We start from the raw sequence: 19,740 nt of genomic DNA on the forward strand, positions 1-19,740 counted from the left end.
CCTGAATCCAGGGCCAGTGCTTTATCCACTGTGCCACCTAGCTGCCCCCAAATTAATATTTCTTTAAAAATGACTTTAACTATGTCACTCCTCTGCTTAAGAAACTTACTGATCTCTGACTGTTCTGGATATTTGATGTTCCACTCCTTTACACACTCTATTTCCTAATCACACTGGCCCACTAGCTGTCTCCTGAATGGAATATTCCATCTCTTTTCTTTTCACATCCTGTCTGTCGTTTATGTCTGGAATATGCTCCCTTCTTACCACTGCCTCCTAGGAATTAGAGGTCCCTTAAAAAGATTCAACTTTGCTGCCATGTACCACATAAAACCATTTGTTACTATGCTTCCCTCCTGCCCACAAATAAATATTATTTTATTTTGTAGTCTCCCCCGTGGAATTAAATTCATTGAGGGAAAAGGTTGTTTCATTTTTGTCTTATTTTCTTCAGCAATTGGTATAGTCCATGCACATAAGAAGAACTTAATATGTGTTTGTTAAATTGAACTTACTTGATTTGGGAAATGGCAGAGCTTTTATGATGGACAGAAAGTACCTTCGTTGGCTGAAGTGCATGAAAGAGAGTAATATATTGTAAGAGAAAGGTGAAAAGGTAGCATGGTGTCAGGTTGTGATATGTAACTGTAGACAAAAAGTGGGTAAGTGACAATTCATCATTTTAATGAATGGCATCCTACCTATTCTGCCTTGGTGTATAGGCAGTCTTTGAGCTAACATGAAACAGTAAACATTTATTAAGTGCTTATTTTGTGCCAGGTGCTATGTTAAGCTCTAGAAACTAAAGGAAAAAGTAAAAACAGTACCTGACCTCAAAGACCTTATATTCTAACGAGAGATATAGCATAAACATAAATTGGTCCACAAAAAATAGAGAGGAGATAGGAGATACAAAGATATTTTAAGTTGAAATGATGTAAGTTGAATCGTACTCCCACAGAAGCAATAGTATGACTATGGGTTATCTGTCTGACAAAGGGTTGATGCCCAACATGTTACAGAAATTATCACTAACACCATATGATACTAACTACAAATGATATCGTATCTAGTATAGAGCTTTCTAAAGAATAGAAAAATCAGTAAAGACAATACAGAAACCAATCACAATATAAAGTTACTATGAAAATTATCATAGAAAGGCAGTGTCTTATAGTCAATAGAAGGACAATCTTGAAGAAAGAATTGGGTTTAACTTCTGCATCTGACACAATAGACACACTGCATCTGACATACTATGTGACCATTGGCAATTATTCATTTATCTCTAGGGTCCCCCCCACAACTTTGCTTTGTGGCCGGAAGGTTCCATGTTGAGAATTCCCTACATTGATGAAATGAGAAGTTCAGATCTAATATGATATATACTGTGTCATATACAAAGTTTCCTATAACTTCATATTTTTACTTCAGCAAATCAGAAGGTATAAGAATGAAGGGCCATTCCAATTTAGAGAGCCTTTTTAGAGAGTTTTTGATGGTCATCTTTGATGAAACTTTTTATGAGGTTTAGGGTTAGGTACCAGTAACCTGAACCCAAGGAAGGTACTCACTATGAGATTCACATGCTGCAGTGGTAGCTGTGATGGTGAATGAATATCCATTGAAAAGCCATACATTAGGAGTTAAATTGTGATTGAACAACAAAATCTACACTCCAACCCCACTTATTTTGTGTGCAACCTTGAGGAAAGTTCAGAAGTTTGTGTAAAATTGCAACATACCTGATTCTTGGCCAGTAGAAAGCATTATACATTGTAAGGGAGATTGTATTACATTTTTAGAAAACTGTAAATCCCAGTGAGCTGATACACAGTAATTCGAATTTGGAATCAGAGAGTCAATTATTGTAGTTACGTTTTCTCTGTCATCCATTTCAACTGTTAGATCCTGAAATGAAAACCAATATTTACCTTTAAAATAGGTTTATTATGAACATAATATGGAATACAATATAGTTAATTAAATTTGCTTTGCATGTACTTTATATTAAATAACAATTTCAATGCATAAAATGTCATAACAATTTTTCTGTAATTCCCTCTAAGTTTCCATCAGGACTTTTATCCCATTTATTCACATTTTTCATTTTATATGGTCATTATATATATTTCCTCTGCTTTTTAAAAAAACTTAATATTATTTCTTATATTTCTCATGCCTGCTGAGGTTAATTCATTATAGTATTACATAACATTAATGTCACACAATTTATTTAAGCATTCCCCTATTTTTTGGATAATTAGGTTGCTTCTATTTTTTCCAACTACAAATAATGCTGCTCTGAGAATCTTTGAAAAAGGAACTCTTTCAAAAATAACTTTCAAGGTATATTTCCAACAATTTCATTGTTGGGATAAAGATTACTAACATTTTTGTAACTTTCACTGAATATTGCCAGATTGATTTCTAAAAGATTGTAATTCAAGGTTTGCAATTCCACCAGCAATGAATGACCATACCATTTTTCTACACAACTTCACTAACTCTGAGTTGTTTTTAATTATTTTTGCAAGTTTGATAGGGGTAAGATATGTTAAAGTTATTTTAATTTAAATCACCTTGATTATTAGTGAAGTTGGATGTTTTTCAAGAGACTTAAATATATGACTTTTCTCTTTTGAAAAGTCTATTCAAGTCAAATCAACAAATATTTACTGTGTCTACTCCATGTTAGGCATATGGCTAGCTTAGAATTTATGTGGCAAAGTATACTTTACATATTTTACCTCATTTGATCCTCACAACAACCTTATGAAGTAGATGCTATTATTCCTGTTTTACAGATGAGGAAACTAAGGTGAAGAGAGTTAAAAGTTATTTGCCCAAGGTCACACAGTTATAGTAATTATCTTAGACAAGATTCAAACTAAAGACTTCCTGATTTTGAGTCTAGCACTTTATACCCTTTGCAACCTAACTGTTCTTCATCTATAAAATGGAGATAATAATAGCACCAACCTCCCAGGGTTGTTGTGAGGATCAAATGAGATAATACATGTATATTGCTTTGCAAATCTTAACTCTCAATATAAATGCTAGCTATTGCTATGATTATTGTAATTTTTATTGTTGTTGCTATCCCGGATAGATCTTTACACATTTTAAGAGTTCCTTATATATGTTAGATGCCAAATTTTTATGTTATTAGATGCCTGTGATCTCTATTCTATTTCACTTATTTATTTATCTGGTTCTCCCCCTCCCCGCCAGTTTTGATGGTAGCAGTTTTGCAATATGTTTTAAAGTCCAGGAGTGCAAAAGTAGAATTTTTTTTTTATCATGACCTTTGTTCACTTTTTTGTCATACAAATTTCACTTTGATTTTATCTAGTTCTATGAAGAAATCCTTTTTTTCAAAAATTAGTATTTTATTATATAGGCAAATTAATTTGGGGAGTATTGTCATTTTATAATATTAATTTTATACAGAAGAGTCAGTTGAACATAGTGGTTAGAAAAGCGAGCTTTAGAGTCAGGAAGACAGAGATTCAAGTGCCACCTGTCACATGCTGGCTGTGTGATGTGGATTAATCTTTCAAAGCCTCACTCTCTAGACTTGCAAGACTGTAACTTGCAAAAGAGTTGACAATTTGCAATGGTTAGAGGAAGTTTCCTCTCTGTGAACAATGACATCCAATATCTAGAAAAAAAAAAGAATCCTATCCATCTCAGAACATATACTATGTCACCAGTTATTTAGGTGTTTAATTATTTAGGTCAGTCATTACAGTTTTATAATTGTCCTTATATAGATTATGTATATTTTTAGGGAGATCACCAAATATTTGATGACTTTTGTTATTTGGAATAGGATTTCCTTTTTAGCTGCATTTTCTTAATCTTTATTGCTAGTAATTTAAAATGTGGATGATTTTGGTGGGTTAATTTTATATCCAATTAACTTGTTAAACCATTTGTCTTCATTAATGTTTGATTGAAATAGCTGTATTTTTTAGACATACTATCATGTTATCTGCAAAAGTGGCATTGTGACCTCTTCATATGTAGTGTTAATCTCTCTGATAGGCAGTTAGGTGGCACAGTGCTTATGCTGGAGTCAGGAAGACATGAATTTGAATCTGACTCTGACTTACTAGTTGCGTGACACTGACCAAGTCACTTTACTTCTCAGTATCAGTTTCCTCATCTGTAAATTACGGATAATAATGGCACTTACCTCACAGGTTATTATAAGGATGTAATTAAATGAGATAATATATATAAAGTGCTATATATATATATGTATATATATAAACCTTAAAGCACTATATGTTCCATATATATATTTATGTAAGTAATATATATTAATATTGTTATCATTTCTAGAATTTCCATTATTTCTTCAATTCAAATTGGTCAAAATGAGTAGCCTCATTTCATTTTAGTGAAATTATTTTGCTACTAAATATTAAATTGATTCATTGCTTAAGGAAATTTTAATTGTGCTGAGGAAAAATCCTTCTATTTATATTCTTTTAGAGAATTTAATAATTAATTCATGTTTCATTTTATCAAATGCTATTTCTACAGTCATTGAGGTAGCCATATGGCTATTTGGAAAAAAAAAAGTTCTTTTGTTTATATGTAGTATTAGATTGATAGTTTTACTGATACTGAGCCAGCCTTGCAAACCTGACAGAAACCCTGCTTGGTCATGGTGAATAATTTTAAAATGTTAGCTGTTAATTTGTTTAGTATTTTAGGAAACAGCCTATGCTTTTCTTTTTCAGTGTTATCCTTGTCAAGTTTTATTCTTCAATAGTATTTTATTTTTTCCAGTTACATGTAAAGACAATTTTCAACATTCATTTTTTGGAAAGGTTTTGAGTTCCAAATTTTTCTCCCACCTTCCCCTCTTGACTCTCCTCCCCAAAACAACAAGCAACCTGATATAGGTTATACATGTACAATCATACAAAACATTTCCACATTAGTTATATTATGAAAGAAGAAATAAAACAAAAGTTAAAACACATACACACACGCACACAGCCTTCCCCTCCCCCCAAGGTAAAAACAGAATGCTTTGATGTGTATTCAGACTCCATCAGTTCTTTCTCTGGATGTGGATAACATTTTCCATCATGAGTCTTGGCATTGTCTTGGATCACTGTATTGCTGAGAAGAACTAAGTCGATCATAGTTGATCATTGCATGGTGTTCCTGTTATTGTGTTCTGCTCTCCTGATTCTGCTCATTTCACTAGTTCATGTAAGTCTTTCTAGGTTTTTCTGAAATTTGCCTGCTTATCATTTCTTATAGTATAATAGTATTCCATTACATTCATATACCACAACTTATTCATCCATTCCCCGATGGATGGGTATGCCCTCAATTTCCAATTCTTTGCCACCACAAAAAGGTGTTACAATTATTTTTGTATGCATGGGTCCTTTTTTATGATCTCTTTGGGACACAGGCCTAGTAGTGGTATTGCTGGATAAAAGTGTATGCACAATTTTATAGTCCTTTGGGCATAGTTCCAAATTGCTCTCCAGAATGGTTGGATCACTTCACAACTCCAACAACAATGCATTAGTGTCCCAATTTTCCCACATCTTCTCCAACGTTTATCATTTTCTTGTTTTGTCATATTAGCCAATCTAATAGGTATAAAGTGGTACCTCAGAATTGCTTTAATTTGCAATTCTCTAGTCAATACTGATTCAGAGCATGAGCATATATATATATATATATATATACATACTTAGATATCTATAATCATTCTCATATATAGACATAGATATTCATATTTATCAGTGTAAGAGCATACTATACTTGTTTGTTCTCTGTTTCTCTGAGGATGGATAACATCTTCCTTCATAAGTAAGTCCAAATCTTTCCATATTTTTTCTAAGTCTACCAATTCATCATTTTCTAAACCACAGCAATATTCCAACCTTATACTGCCTAGTTATTTTAAACAGTCTAAAACAATATTGATTAATGTAACTGAAAAACAGTGTAGCTTTACTGTTTTTCTCTTTTATTAAAATCTAATTTTGATTTAACTTTGTCTGATTTTTTCTTTTTGAGGAAAATTTAGCAACATACAAAAAGATTTCTGTTATTTATAACCCTCTGGTTTTAGAATGTCAGGGCAGTTTTCCTTGAAATTTCTTGAAAGATGCTGTCCAGTTTCTTTTTTTTTGATCATGGTTTTCAGGTAGACCAATAATTCTTAAATTATCTCTCCTGGGTCTATTTTCCATGTCAGTTGTTTTTCCAATGAGGCATTTTATATTTTCTTCTATTCTTACATTCTTATGATTTTGCTTGATTGGCCCCCTTAAAATTTTTATTTACTTATTTATTTATTTGCTTGCTTGTTCATTCATTCATTCATTCATTCATTCATTCATTCATCATTTTAATTGATTCTTGATTTCTCATAAAGTCATTAGCTTCCATGTGCTCAATTCTAATTTTTAAGGAATTATTTTCTTCAGTTAGCTTTTTTACCTCCTTTTCCATTTGGCCAATTCTACTTTTTAAGGTGTTTTATTTTTCTAAGCTGTTGACTCCTTTTTCATGATTCTCTTGCATCACTCTCATTTCTTTTCCCAATTTTTCTTCTACCTTTCTTATTTGATTTTTAAAGTTCTTTTTGAGCTCTTCCAAGAGGACTTTCTGGACTTGAGACCAACTCATATTCCTCTATGAAGTGTCACATGTAGGCATTTTGAGATTGTTGTCCTCTTCTGAATTTGTTTTTTGATCTTCCCTGTCACCATAGTAGCTTTCTATGATCAGGACTCTTTTTTTTTAAAATTCTTATTTTCTAGCCTATTTTGTGACTTAAAGTTCAGCTCTGCTCTTGGGGTACTGGGGGCACTGTCCCAAGCTTCTTGCACTGCAGGCTGGGGGCCTGGTCATTGGCTTTCTGTGCTGGGGCCTCCAGGACTGGTGGCTTGCCCAGTGCTCTGAGGCAGCCAGGCCTAGCTGTGCCAGGGGTTCTGGGGCTGTCAGTTTGCTTCCTGTGCTGGGACTAGAGGCCTTACAGCTGTCCTGATGTGCTGCTGGCCTGCTGAGCCAGGACCACAGGGCCTTGGTTGCTGATTTGAGCTACAGCTAAGAGCCTCCCTCTGGCTTGCCTGGACACCTCCTGTGCTGGGTTGCACTCTCCTTTTACCCAAGTGAGACAGACCTTTCCTGAAGTCCTTCTAAGCTATCTTGGACTGGAAAATTGTTTCACTCCCTCTTTTTGTGGGTTCTGTCACCGCAGAATTTGTTTAGAGGCTTAATTTAATGTTGTTTCAAGGGAAACTGGGGAGAGGCAATTTCTTGGCTTTTCTCTGCCATCTTGGCTACACTGATTCTTCGTCAAGTTTTAAATTCAACATGGTATGATTAAGGGCAATCAACGAAGTGCTTGGAGAAAAGGGCTACAGGAGGGAAAGGATGTGTTCTGAACTGGGATCAGAGAATGCATGTACCAGGGGTAGTGTTTGGTTAAGAATTCACTGACATACTAATTCAAAGCATGAAGTCCAATATTCTTTCCACTGCGTCATGTTGCTTCTCTATGGCAGAAGTACATTCTGCTATGCAAAACAAAACAAAACAAAAAACCAAAAACAACAACAACAACAACAAATTGTGTCTATTGTGGTTGGATTAAGTTCTTTAAATGACATATTCAGAGAAAAAAGTAATTTCTTCCTTTGCTAGGATCAGAAACTGCTATTAGATTAATACTCTGTACTCAGCTGATGCTGGACTCCTCTTTCCCATTGGTTTGAGTGAAATGAGACTTCTTTAAGGGCAGCTAGGAGGCACAGTGGATAGAGTGCTGGGCCTGGAGTCAGGAAGCCCTTTCTTGCTGACTTAAAATAAGCCTCAGACACTTATAGCTATGTGACTGTGGGCAAGTCACTTAACCCTATTTGCCTCACTTTTGTCATCTGTAAAATGAGCTGGAGAAGGAAATGGCAAACCACTCCAGTATCTTTGCCAAGAAACCTCTAAAAGGGGTCATGTAGAGTCAGACACAACTGAAAAATGACCAAACAACAACAAAGATTACTTTATATATTTGTCCACCCTTCAATTTGAATATCAAGGGTTTTTGTTTTGTTTTTTAGCCTCTTTTCCTTCTGATTTTCTTCTCTTTCTGATAAAGCTAAGCAAAGTCAACCTTTCAGCTTCAGTGTCCTCATCTATAAAATGAGGATAATAATCTCACATGGTTGTTGTGAAGACAAAATCAGTTAAGGTTTTTTGTATAAAGTTATTTTGTAAAATAAAGGTACTATACAAATTTGAGTTTTTTTTAACATAGGAAACATGAAGAGGCCTGTAAAGTATAACTTTTAAATTATTTTTACATAATTCAGAGAAAAGCTCTAAAACTGGAAGGATACTCACACTTCATTTGTTAGGTTGGGCAAATATAGTAAAAACATAATCACTTTTCAAACTGACTTAAAGAATTAATGCAATATAAATTAATTATTTTTTAGAACTTTTTTTTGGTCTGAACTTGTATTTTCAAAAACATGAGGAGTTTCAGGTATAGAAATTCCTTCAGTGAAGCAGACTGGGAGCTACTTTGTAATATAATCTTAGAGTTGCCTGGAGACACCAAGAATCTAAGACAAGATGTGAGCCCAGATCATCCTCATCATAACATTGGCTCTCCATTATGTGATGATGCTATTCTAAGTACCACTAAGTTATTTCATAGAATTGGGATCCATTAATCAAAAATGAAAAAATGAATCAATAATCTAAATTTTTTTTTAAATGGAAGAAAAAAGTAATAAATTCATCTCAACTATGGAAAGAAGAATCATCTCATTAATTGATCAAAGAAGAAATTACCAGAGACAAAAATGAGTTTGATTAAAAGAAGATAAAAGGATTCTGCACAACAAAACACAATATCATAAAATTTAAAGAAAAGAAGTAAGACTTTCAGGTAATATGACCAAAAAATGGAAGCCGTGATATTTTCTCTAATCCTCATAACCAAAGCCTCCCCAAAACAGGAATTATGCACAAAAGATAAGGCAACTGTATCTCTTTCTGTGTTTGAAGACATCAAGAACTCTTGCTGAACTAAAAACAGGGAAAGCTCATCTTTAATTCCTAAAGTACTTCCTACGTACCCCATCTCCCAATGGCCACCACAATCTGGCAAGGCTGAACAAGCCAAATAATGGGCTTGAAACAGAACTCCGCCACTTTACTGCCTAATACAAGAAAACTCAGTTAAAGACCTTGAGCACTTACCAATAAACCAACAGGAAAGATTAATTCTGTCATATTAATGACAGAAGGGAAGAGGGACTCCAGGGCATATGAATTCAAACACCACTTAATAAATAATGCAAGACCAAAGGAAACTGAATGACTACTGATGAGACTGAGGCCACTGGATTCCCAAAACAGCAGGGAATCACAACAGAATGTTCCTTAATGGTTTTAAGAAAGAAATAAGAATTGTGAGCGCAGAATTTGTGACCTGAACATCAGAAAAATCAGCAGATGAGTCCACAGAAGCAAGTCTCATTGAAGAAATAAAAAAGCAAATAACTGATTGGGAATGCAAATTAACATGAGTGAAAGAAAGTGGAAGAAGAGGAAACTCATACAAGAAACTATGTTCTCTACACAAACAAAACATGTTGATTTGAAGTTGGGAAGTGCTTTAAGGATTACAGGCCTTCCTGAAAAACACAACAATTCAAAAAATCCAAAAACTAGAATGCAAGAAATAATACTCTGAAAACTGCCCAGAACTTCTGAACACAGAAAACAAAGTGTTCATCAAGAGAATCCACAGATTGAGTCTAGGAAAAAAATGACTATGCTGCAAATTACAAAACACATAGCTGTTATATTCAACAATGCCAATGACAAAGAACAAATTCTACAACCAACAAGGAGAAAGACCTTAAAATATAAAGGAAACAACATCTACATGACACAAGACTATTCTGTACCAACTAGAAGTACGGCACGAAATGGTATTGCATGCTCTGAAGGTCAAGGGAGCTCAAGATGCAACCAAAAATGAACTCTGAAAACCAGAGCTTAATCATCAGTGAAAAAGATGGCTATTTCATAAAAAAGAAGCATTTGAAGGATTTCTACAAAGAAAACTTGACATTTTGGTTTGTAAACACCCCAGACAACAGAATAAATACAAGACAGGTTAAAAAAATACAGCAACAAGTCTGGCAAAGGTAATGAAAGAAATTGCTGCCCTTCAACCTGCCCTCCCTCCCCCACCAAAAAAAAAGAAAGAAAGAAAAGAAATTCTAGAAAGTGAAAGACTCTTATGGGGTCTTTCTATGTTATCTATCTATCATCTTCATTGGTAATACCATAATGAAAGACTATTGAAAGATTCCTTTCTGATAGTACACAGACAGATAAGCACTTTATTCTGGAAAAGTCAATTTCTTTTTCTCAGATATATTTGCTCTTTTAGGTTTCTCTTGACTGAATTTCAAAATTTCTACTAAGGACTGGTCTTTTCATAAAGAATCCTTGAAGATCCTCTATTCCAATAAAGGTCCATGTCCCTTTTCCCTGTTATGATTATACTCAATTTTCCAGGGTAAATTTTTTTTTATAAGTCTTTAACTTTTGGGTTTTTTTTGAATATTGCATTCCAAGATCTCTTTTCCTTTAAGAAGTAGTTGCCAATTCTTGTGTGAGTTGCATTATGGTTCCTTGATATTTGAAATTTTTTTTCTTTCTGGTTGCTTGCTGTATTTGTTTTCTTTGACCTAGAAGTTCTAGATTTTGGCTATGACATTCCTGAAAGTTTTTATTTGGCGATTTCTTTCAGGAAGTTAACAGTGGATTCTATTTTCACTTTTTTCTGTGGTTTGAATAACTCTGGGCAATTTTCATTTATGATTTCTTAAAATATGTAATCCAATATTACTTTGGGGGAAGCTGACATATTCAAGAGAGGTTATGAAGGAGAAAATATAAGATCTGGCAACTGTATGTAGGATAAGTGAGAGTGTGGAATTAAAGATGACAGTTTGTGAAGCTTGGTGACTAAAAGGATGGAGATGATTTGACTGGAAGAGGAAAGTTTTTAAAAGTGATGTCAAATGCCAATGTCAAGTACTGCTGAATAGTATATTAAGAAGAGGCTCATCCCTTCCAAATTAAGGCCACTTTGAGTGATATGGTCAACTTGCACTTTAGGAAAATCACTTTGGTGGTTGAATGGAGGATGGTTTTAAATGAGGAGAGACTTGAGGCAAACCCACTAGCAGGCTGTTTCAATAGTTTTTAGTTTAAGCTGTACACTTTGAACTAATATATTTTTTAAACAAGTTAAACATAATACATTACAAGACTCTTACTGCTGTAATCATAATATTAGAATCCACTCACCTTGCTTAGTGTGTTACTTGACTGCACTTTAATGACTACTGATGAAAAAAGTTCTTTTTCCTCATTCCTTATCTTAGATAAGGATGCTGGATGATGCACAGTGACATTGATTGCATCTTTAAAACCTAAAATACTAACTTCTGGTGGATCTAAAATTGCTGTTTAGAGAAAAAAACCACATGAAATAGTCAATAATTAATAATCTTCTAAAGACCAACAATAATAATACTTGCTTCACAAAGAAATTTTCCTCAAAGAATCTCAGCGCTTTGCAGATATTTTCTTTTTGATCTGCCCAAGACCCCAGTTGAGAAAACAATCATTCTATTTTACTGGTAGGAAACACAAAGGATATAAAGACTCTGTAAATTCCCCAAAATAATAAAGTGAGTAATGAGAGCACTAAGAACAGAATCCAATTAAGTGTCCTAAATTCTAGTCTACTACATTAACTAAATATAATCAGATCAAATTCATTTCTACCAATTTTTTATATGCCTTTCATTATTTTTCATTGCAAGGAATCTCAAGGTCTTCCAAATTATTTACTTATGCGGAATTTTGTTATCATGAAAAGTTAACAATATTCTCAGACTAGAAGTTGACAACTACCTATTTTACTGAAATAGCTAGAAGCACTATAGTAGACAGGATAGGGTGGATCAGCAATCCCTTTCGCACAGAGTGCTTCCAGGACTAAGCTAGGTACATCTGGTGTTGCTAATATGTCTAAAGCATAGGGATAGTGAAAATATCGGGTATGTAAGTGGAAGTACATGATGGGGAGTGGTAGAGTGACATTATAGCTGCTTCAGGTACCATTTAATGGCAGTTACTACATGTTCCCTATCCCTTTGGGAAAGAAAGTGGTATTATTCATATACTGATACAATCCCTTTCCTTCTTAAATTTTTTAGATAATATGCTTACACACAATCACATGTAAATGTGTATGTAAGAGTGCTGTTGTGTTGTGAGTTGGGAAATGAAAGAAATTAGAAGTGCTGAAAAGAGATAAAAATGCCAGACCAATGAATAGTTTAGCTATCTCTCAAGTCAATTCTATTTTATATCACCCCTAGTGTTGTAGAAGAGCAAACAAAATCAATAAAAATCAACTTACTATCTGTTATGGGAAAGAAACTGTCCATACATTCAACTAATTTTTCCTTTCCATTGAAGCCTGTTACATTGGTAAAGTAGGTTTCATTGATTTCATAAATATCTGTCATGTTACATGATGATTTTATGATATTTGTGCAACTTTCAACAGTCTTCCATTCTTCATCAGCACTGTGTTCAAGGGAAAAGAGATAGGTAACAATCAATTTAAAGCTTCTGTAAAGAGAATCACAAACTAAGCCAATACCTCAAGTTTTAAATACAAAAGGAAGGAGATTCCTCTTCCCTACCAAGCACAGAGAAAAAAAAGCCATTATATTTGCAATTAAGCGATCATTAGTAACTTTGAGGATAGTAATTTCAGCAGGATGATAACTAGTGAAATGGTATGATCTAGTGAATGTTTTGGAAGATTAGGTGATAAGTGTATTTGGTTGCAACAGGAGTAGAGTCAGTACATAGGGAAAAATTAGAGGAGAGGATAAACTTCTAAAGAAGATTGAAAGCAGCTAGAGTCAAGGGTATACATAGAGGGTTGGTCTTGGTGAGGAGAAAGGTTACCTCCTTATAAGAGATAGAGTAGAGGAGGAAATGGTGCGGGAATATGTCCATGTAATGACTTATTTACAATAGCATACTATATGGTTACATTGAGTCATCAAAATTTCAATGCAGGAACCCTCCACCCCAATTTTACAATGAATTATTAAATGTAAGATACAGCATTTAAAAAAAATTATATATTTTTAAATGACACAAATTTTTTTTTAAAAAGTTAAAGGTTTAAAAAAGGTAGATTTCCAGATTTTTTTTTAAGGGAGCAATAGGCCAAATAAGTTTGGGAACCTCTGAATGAAAGGATGGATATGTTGGAGATTCTCGTTCAGGTATGATTTGAACTAGATATCCTTTAGTTCCTTCCAACCCTGAGATTCTATAATTTTGTGAAATAAGAGACTCTGGGATAATCAGTTGAGTCCTAGTCTTGTGACACATAAGAATTCCCCCCGCCCCAAAACAGTAGACTAGTTTAACATACTAAACTAAGGAAACAGACCAAAATGACTAAAACTGAAAACTATTATTTTGACTTGTTAAAAAATTTGGGCCAGCTTCTTTGGGTATGAAAATATATTTGGTTAATCTATGAGTGTGGCTTGTTATCTAAGTGCACTTGGCAAATCTGTGGGTTTGGTTACTCTAAATGCATTGGTCAATTAAGGGTTTTGACTTGTTTTGTAAAAATGATTATTTTTCCTTTGGCTCCCCCCATTTCTACATTTCAAGAATCTTGGCTTAAAAAGGAAGAGAAAAGCCAACAAACATATTTTAATGTTTAGGTCCGTCACAACTGGATTTCCCCCAATAGTATTCTCACCCAAATAGAAAAAGAGAATCAGTTATCAAAGTACAAATTGTAAAACTGACCTTATAACTGTGTAAGACACAGTATAGTGAGTTGGTATAGTGGCACTGCTGTTTAATTCCCAAGATAAAATGTGCTGAAAATTACGAGATGTCATCGTTAAAATGCAAGACTGCAAGGGCATTTCTAAGGAAAGAAAAAAAAATTAATCACAACACTTAGTAATATTGAAACAAGGTGAAAAAAAGTCTTATGTTCAATTGTTTCTTAATCTATTCACTAGTAACCTACGGTTAATTAGCACACAAAGACCTGGGAGAAATGATTATTAACAACCAATGATTTCGGGAGATCAAAGTTCCCCCTTTTTTATAGTCCTCATTTCAAAGTTTGTTCTCTTGAAGGACATTACTGATAATGAGATTGAATTAACTCTCCTCCACTCAACCTTACAAGCTCATCGTGCTCTACTAAGGTCTGGGTGGGGATAAATTCTTTGATTAGATTGCCCAAAGGGGGGTGTTATTTAGAAGTAAATGACATAATCAATGTTCATTAGAGTAGGTCAAGCCCCCCATTGCAACATTCATTCTCTCTCATTATTTGTTAACCAATCAGAATTGATTGCTACTCTCAGGAACACCTGCTTTTCCAAGGGCATATAAGCAGTGATCTTGCCACCATAACTATCTTTGATATTAGAGAGTTCCACTGATCTCTTCTATTAAAATGTATTATTAATAAAATGATTAGTTATCCAGAATTTATCTCTCTCAAACTTTTTGAACGCCATAGACCAATTTAAGTCATAACCTATCAAACACTAGTTCAGGTAAAAAGTTTCTCCATAAGGTCCTGAGGATCTTGGAAAAATGAAGAAGAAAGAGCTGTATTTCATGTCTAATTTCAAGTGAATCTTCACTGAAAGAAGATTCTTCAACTTTATCCTTACAGTATTGCTGTTAATATATAAATTATTCTCCTGGTTCTCCTTACTTCACTTTGTTTCAGCTCATACAAGTATCCACAGCTTTTTCTGGAATTATCCCCTTCATCATTTCTTACCACAATAGTATTCAATCATCTTCATATACCAGAACTTGTTTAGCAATTCCCCAATTGATGGGTATTCCCTCAGTTTCCAATTCTTTACAAATACAAAAAGAAGCACTATATATACTTTTGTGGGCAGCTAGGTGGCACAGTGGATAGAGTGTAAGGCCTGGGGTCAGGAAGACCTGAGTTCAAATATGGCCTCAGATACTCATCGGCTATGTCTTCTGGGACATGTCACTGAACACTGTTTACTTTAGTTTCCTCATCTGTAAAATGATCTGGAGAAGGAAATGGCAAACCATTCCAAATATCTTTGCTGAGAAAACCCCAAAAAGGGGTCATAAAAAGTCAAACATTACTGAAAATGACTAAACAACAACAGACAATAAATATTTTTGTACATATAGGTCATTTTCCTCTTTATTTGATTTCTTTGGAGTACAGACCTAATAGTATATTGCTAGGTCAATGAGTATGCCTGGTTTTGTTGTTTTTTCAGCATAGTTCCAAACTGCTTTCCAGAATGATCTAGTTCAAAGCTCTACCAACAGTGTATTAACATACCTATTTTCCCACATCCCCTCCAACACAATTTGTCATTTTTCTTTTCTGTCATCTTAGCCAATCTAATAGTTGCGAGATGTTATTTTAGAGTCATTTTAATGTGCATATCTCTACTTATTAGCGATTTAGAGCACTTTTTAAAAATATGGCTATTGATAGCTTGGACTGAATATGGTTCAGATCCAATATCATTGGATCAGTTTAGGAATGGCCCTTATTTTTAATAATTTGACTCAGTTCCCTATACATCTTGGATATGAGATATTTATCACAGAAACTTGCAAAGTTTTTCTCACAATTTCCTGATTTTCTAATTTTAGCTATACCAATCTCCTTGCTAATATTTTATTTTAAAAATGTTGCATCAATATTCATGAGAAAAATTGGGCTATTGTTTTTTTTCTTTTTAGGCAATTGGGGTTAAATGATTTGCCCAGGGTCACTCAGCTAGTAAGTGTCAAGTGTTTGGTCTGAGGCCAGATCTGAACTCAGGTCCTCCTGACTTCAGGGCTGGTGCTCTATCCACTGTGCCACCTAGCTGCCCCTATAGTTTCTTTTCTCCATTTTGGCTGTCCTTGGTTTAAGGATCAAGTCCATATTTATGTGATATTTGGTAGGGCTCCTTCTTTGCCCATTTTTTTCAAATAATTTCTGCAGTATTGGAATTACTTGTTCTTTAAATGGTAGAATTTGCTTGTAAAGGCATCTGGTCCTGACTTTTTTCCTCTGAAAGAGTTCATTTATGGCCTGTTCAATTTCTTTTTTTTCCTCTAAGATAGGATTATTTAAGTATTCTATTTCCTGTTCTATTAATCTGGGCAATTTATATTTGTGTAAATATTCATCCATTTCATTTAGATCGTCAAATATACACACATACATTGTTGGAAAAAATAGCTCCTAATAAACATTTTTATTTCATGAACTTCATTGGTTGTGAATTAACACTTTTCATTTCTGATACTGGTGATTTGATTTTCTTCTTAATCAAATTAACTAATGGTTTATATATTTTATTGTTTTTTAAGTTCTTAGCTTTATTTATTAGTTAATAGTTTTTTAAACTTTCATTTTTTATTAATCTCTTCCTTGATTTTCAAGATTTCTATTTTGATGTCTATTTAATTTTTAAATTTGTTCTTTTTCTAGCTTTATTTTTAGTTGAATGTCCAATTTATTGATCTGCTTTCTCTCTTTTATTGATATAAATATTTAAGAGATATTAATTTTCCAGTGTTGTGAAGTTTAGTCCATGGTGGTTCAGGCCTGTTTCTTTACCATCTCTTCTTCTATTTTTCTTTTACTTTCACTCTTATCTCTTTTTGTAATTTTCATTTGTAATTTTAGAAAGAAATATCTTCATGGTCTTGCTTGTTCATTTATTGTTATTGTTCTTGGTTGTGTTATTTGATTACCTTTCTTGTATTTCTGTTGTCTTGGGTATTTGCAAAGCAAATAATTTATTTAGTTCTGGTTTTCTTCTATTTCCTCTTTTTTACTGAATGTACATCTGTTTTTCATTAATGGTTAGGCCCAATTTTGTATTGTGTGTCACCTTGGGTTGCACTGTGAGCTCCTTTGCTCTTTAGAAAGCATTTTTCCATTCCCCCTGCATTTTCTGGTACAGAATAATCTCACATTATTCCAATTCCTTTCCTTTATATTTGAGGGTCTTTCTACTTGGCTGCTTGTAAATTCTTTTGTCTTGCATTGGAATTGTTAAATTTAATCACTATGTATCTTAGAGTTTGCTGTATAGGTTTTTTTTTTAAGGCAGTCTGTGGGTTCCTTTGATGGATATTTTGTTTTCAATGTTCAGAAGTTCCAGGCAGTTTCTTTTTATAAATTAAATTTTCAATCAGCAAAAATTTACCTTCTCTCCCTCCCATTGCTCCTCCCCCAACTGAGAACTAAAGAGAAACAAAATTCCTACTACAAACACGTACTCAAAGAAGACAAACTATAGGCCACTTCCAAAATGAATACATACATATATATAAATATATATATATATAAAATATATATATTTTTAACTATATATAACTACATTGTGTGTATATGTGTGTGCATGTGTATATATACATACATACACACATACATATATACACATATATGCTGTGAAATTATTAATTGTGAAGTTTTTTTAATCACTGAAACCTATATCTATGGATTAGATTCGAATTTAATTGTGTAGGCCTTAGTAGTAGAGTTTCTAAGAGCCTAGGTACTCAGACCTTAATGGCTACAAGCTGGTCCTGTCTCTTGAGAGAGATAAGGAAGATGAGTGGTGGATGAGTCATCCTGGTCAGGAGATATTTTGCAACACTGGGTCTCTTTGATATTGAGTGCTAGCTATTTGGCATTGACCTTCCAGAGAGTGTTACTCAATTCTGTGTTTTCTCTATTTCTCTGGATTTTGGAGACCACTTTTTGCCAGTCAGTGTGCTGTATAGCCCACCCTTTGCCTTTCTTATAGATTAATCACAGTCTTAGTTTAGTTTGCATCACTTGACCTTATGTAACCACCAAACAGTATAAAAAGCTGCTCTGAGCTCTTTTTGTGGTGGCAAAGAATTGGAAATTGAAAGGATGCCCATCAATTGGGGAATGGTTGAGCAAGTTGTGGTGTATGAATGTAATGGAATACTATTGTGCTATAAGAAATGATGAACAGGCTGACTTCAGAAAAACCTGGAAAGACTTATATAGTCTGATGCTGAGTGAAGTGAGCAGAACCAAGAGGACTTTGTACACAATAACAGCCACATTATGCAATGACTGAACCCTTCTCAGCATTACGAGGATCTAAGACATCTCCAGAGGCCTCGGGATGGAAAATGCTGTCCACATCCAAAGAAAGAACTATGGAAGTCGAATTGCTATCACTTATTTTTACCTTCTGTTGAGTTTTGTTTCATCTTTCTGATGGTTCCTCCTATTGGTTTTAATTTTTATTTACAACTTCACTAATGTGAAAATATGTTTAATGGGTATTTAAATGTAAAACCTATATCAGATTGTGCGCTGTCTTGGGGAGGGTGGGGGGGAAGAAGGGGGAGAAAAATTTTCAACTCAAAAGCATATGGAAGTGATTGTTGATAAATCAAAATAAATTAATTAAAAAAATAGCTGCTCTGATTGTAAAGTGTGTGTTTGGTAACCAAGGGACCATTGACCTTTACTATTGGTAACTGCTAGTCTTGCTAATAAAAAAAATTTTGCTTGGACATAAAGGTGCTTCCACTTTTGTGTATATTTTTATTGCAACAATGCACAATACATATAGATATGTCTCATGCTGCATTCTGAGTCTTTCACGTTTTCTATCAAAAGATAGTATATTTTATCAGCTCTCTAGAATTTTGGTTAGTAATTATGCTAATCAGAGTTCCTAAGTATGTATCCGTACAACATTGTTATCAGTGTATAAATTGTTTCTGTTCAATTTACTCTCTATTAATTCATACAGGACTTCTCATACAGGATTCTGAAACCACTCTCTTCATAATTTCATTTTATCCCCAACATATATCATAAGTTTTTTAACCATTCCCAAACTACTGGGCACCCCTTCAGATTCACATTCTTTGCCACTTCAAAAAGAACTATAAATATTTTTGTACATCCTTTGAGTTTGTTTTGCTTAGGACTAATTCTGCCTTATTCTATCCTCCCTCTAATTTCCCCTTCTCTCCTTTCCCTCCTATTTCCTGTTGAGTGAAGCATATTTTTGTACCCAATTCTGTGTCTGTCTAATCTTCCCTTTTTTGAACATCTGAGATGAGAGTGAGGTGTAAGTCAAGTGTAAGTCACTCCTCCACCCCTTTCCTCCTCATTTGTATGGTCTTCTACTTGTGCATCATGTGAGACAATTTTACACAACTTTCCTTTCCCCTCTCTCCTCCCCCATCTAGAGTACCTCTTCCCTTGCCTTTTCATTCATCTTTTAAGATCATCAAGATATAATACTCCCATGCCTGAGACTCTCTTTATGATCCGTGATGATGATGATAAAGTTCCAAAGAGACACACGTATCATCTCCTCATATTAGAATGTAAATAGTTTATCCTTGTTTTGTCCCTTATGATTGTTCATTAAGTTTTTACCTTTTTATATTTTTCTTAACTTCTGTGTTTGAGCTTCAAAGTTTCTATCCAATTCTGGTCTTTTCATCAATAATGCTTCAAAGTCATCTATTTAATTAATAGTCTGTTACCCCATCCCACCATGACTGTACTCAGTT

General features: G+C 34.0%; 1 protein-coding gene across 1 annotated transcript in view; it reads right to left on the reverse strand.

The window, feature by feature from the left end:
- LOC110214852 (interleukin-10 receptor subunit beta-like) overlaps positions 1 to 19,740 on the reverse strand; it is a 127,053-nt gene that overhangs the window by 91,586 nt on the left and 15,727 nt on the right. The window contains exons 4-7 of the mRNA XM_078146553.1: positions 13,939 to 14,062; positions 12,512 to 12,681; positions 11,389 to 11,546; positions 1,746 to 1,911 (exon numbers count right to left, since the gene is read on the reverse strand). Of these exons, the coding sequence (XP_078002679.1) occupies positions 1,746 to 1,911; positions 11,389 to 11,546; positions 12,512 to 12,681; positions 13,939 to 14,062 (618 nt within the window). The remainder of the gene's footprint in view (positions 1 to 1,745; positions 1,912 to 11,388; positions 11,547 to 12,511; positions 12,682 to 13,938; positions 14,063 to 19,740) is intronic.

The sequence above is a fragment of the Phascolarctos cinereus genome, unplaced genomic scaffold (assembly GCF_003287225.1).
Source record: "Phascolarctos cinereus isolate Bilbo 61053 unplaced genomic scaffold, phaCin_HiC Scaffold_726;HRSCAF=1367, whole genome shotgun sequence".
In the NCBI taxonomy this organism is placed as follows: Eukaryota; Metazoa; Chordata; class Mammalia; order Diprotodontia; family Phascolarctidae; genus Phascolarctos; species Phascolarctos cinereus.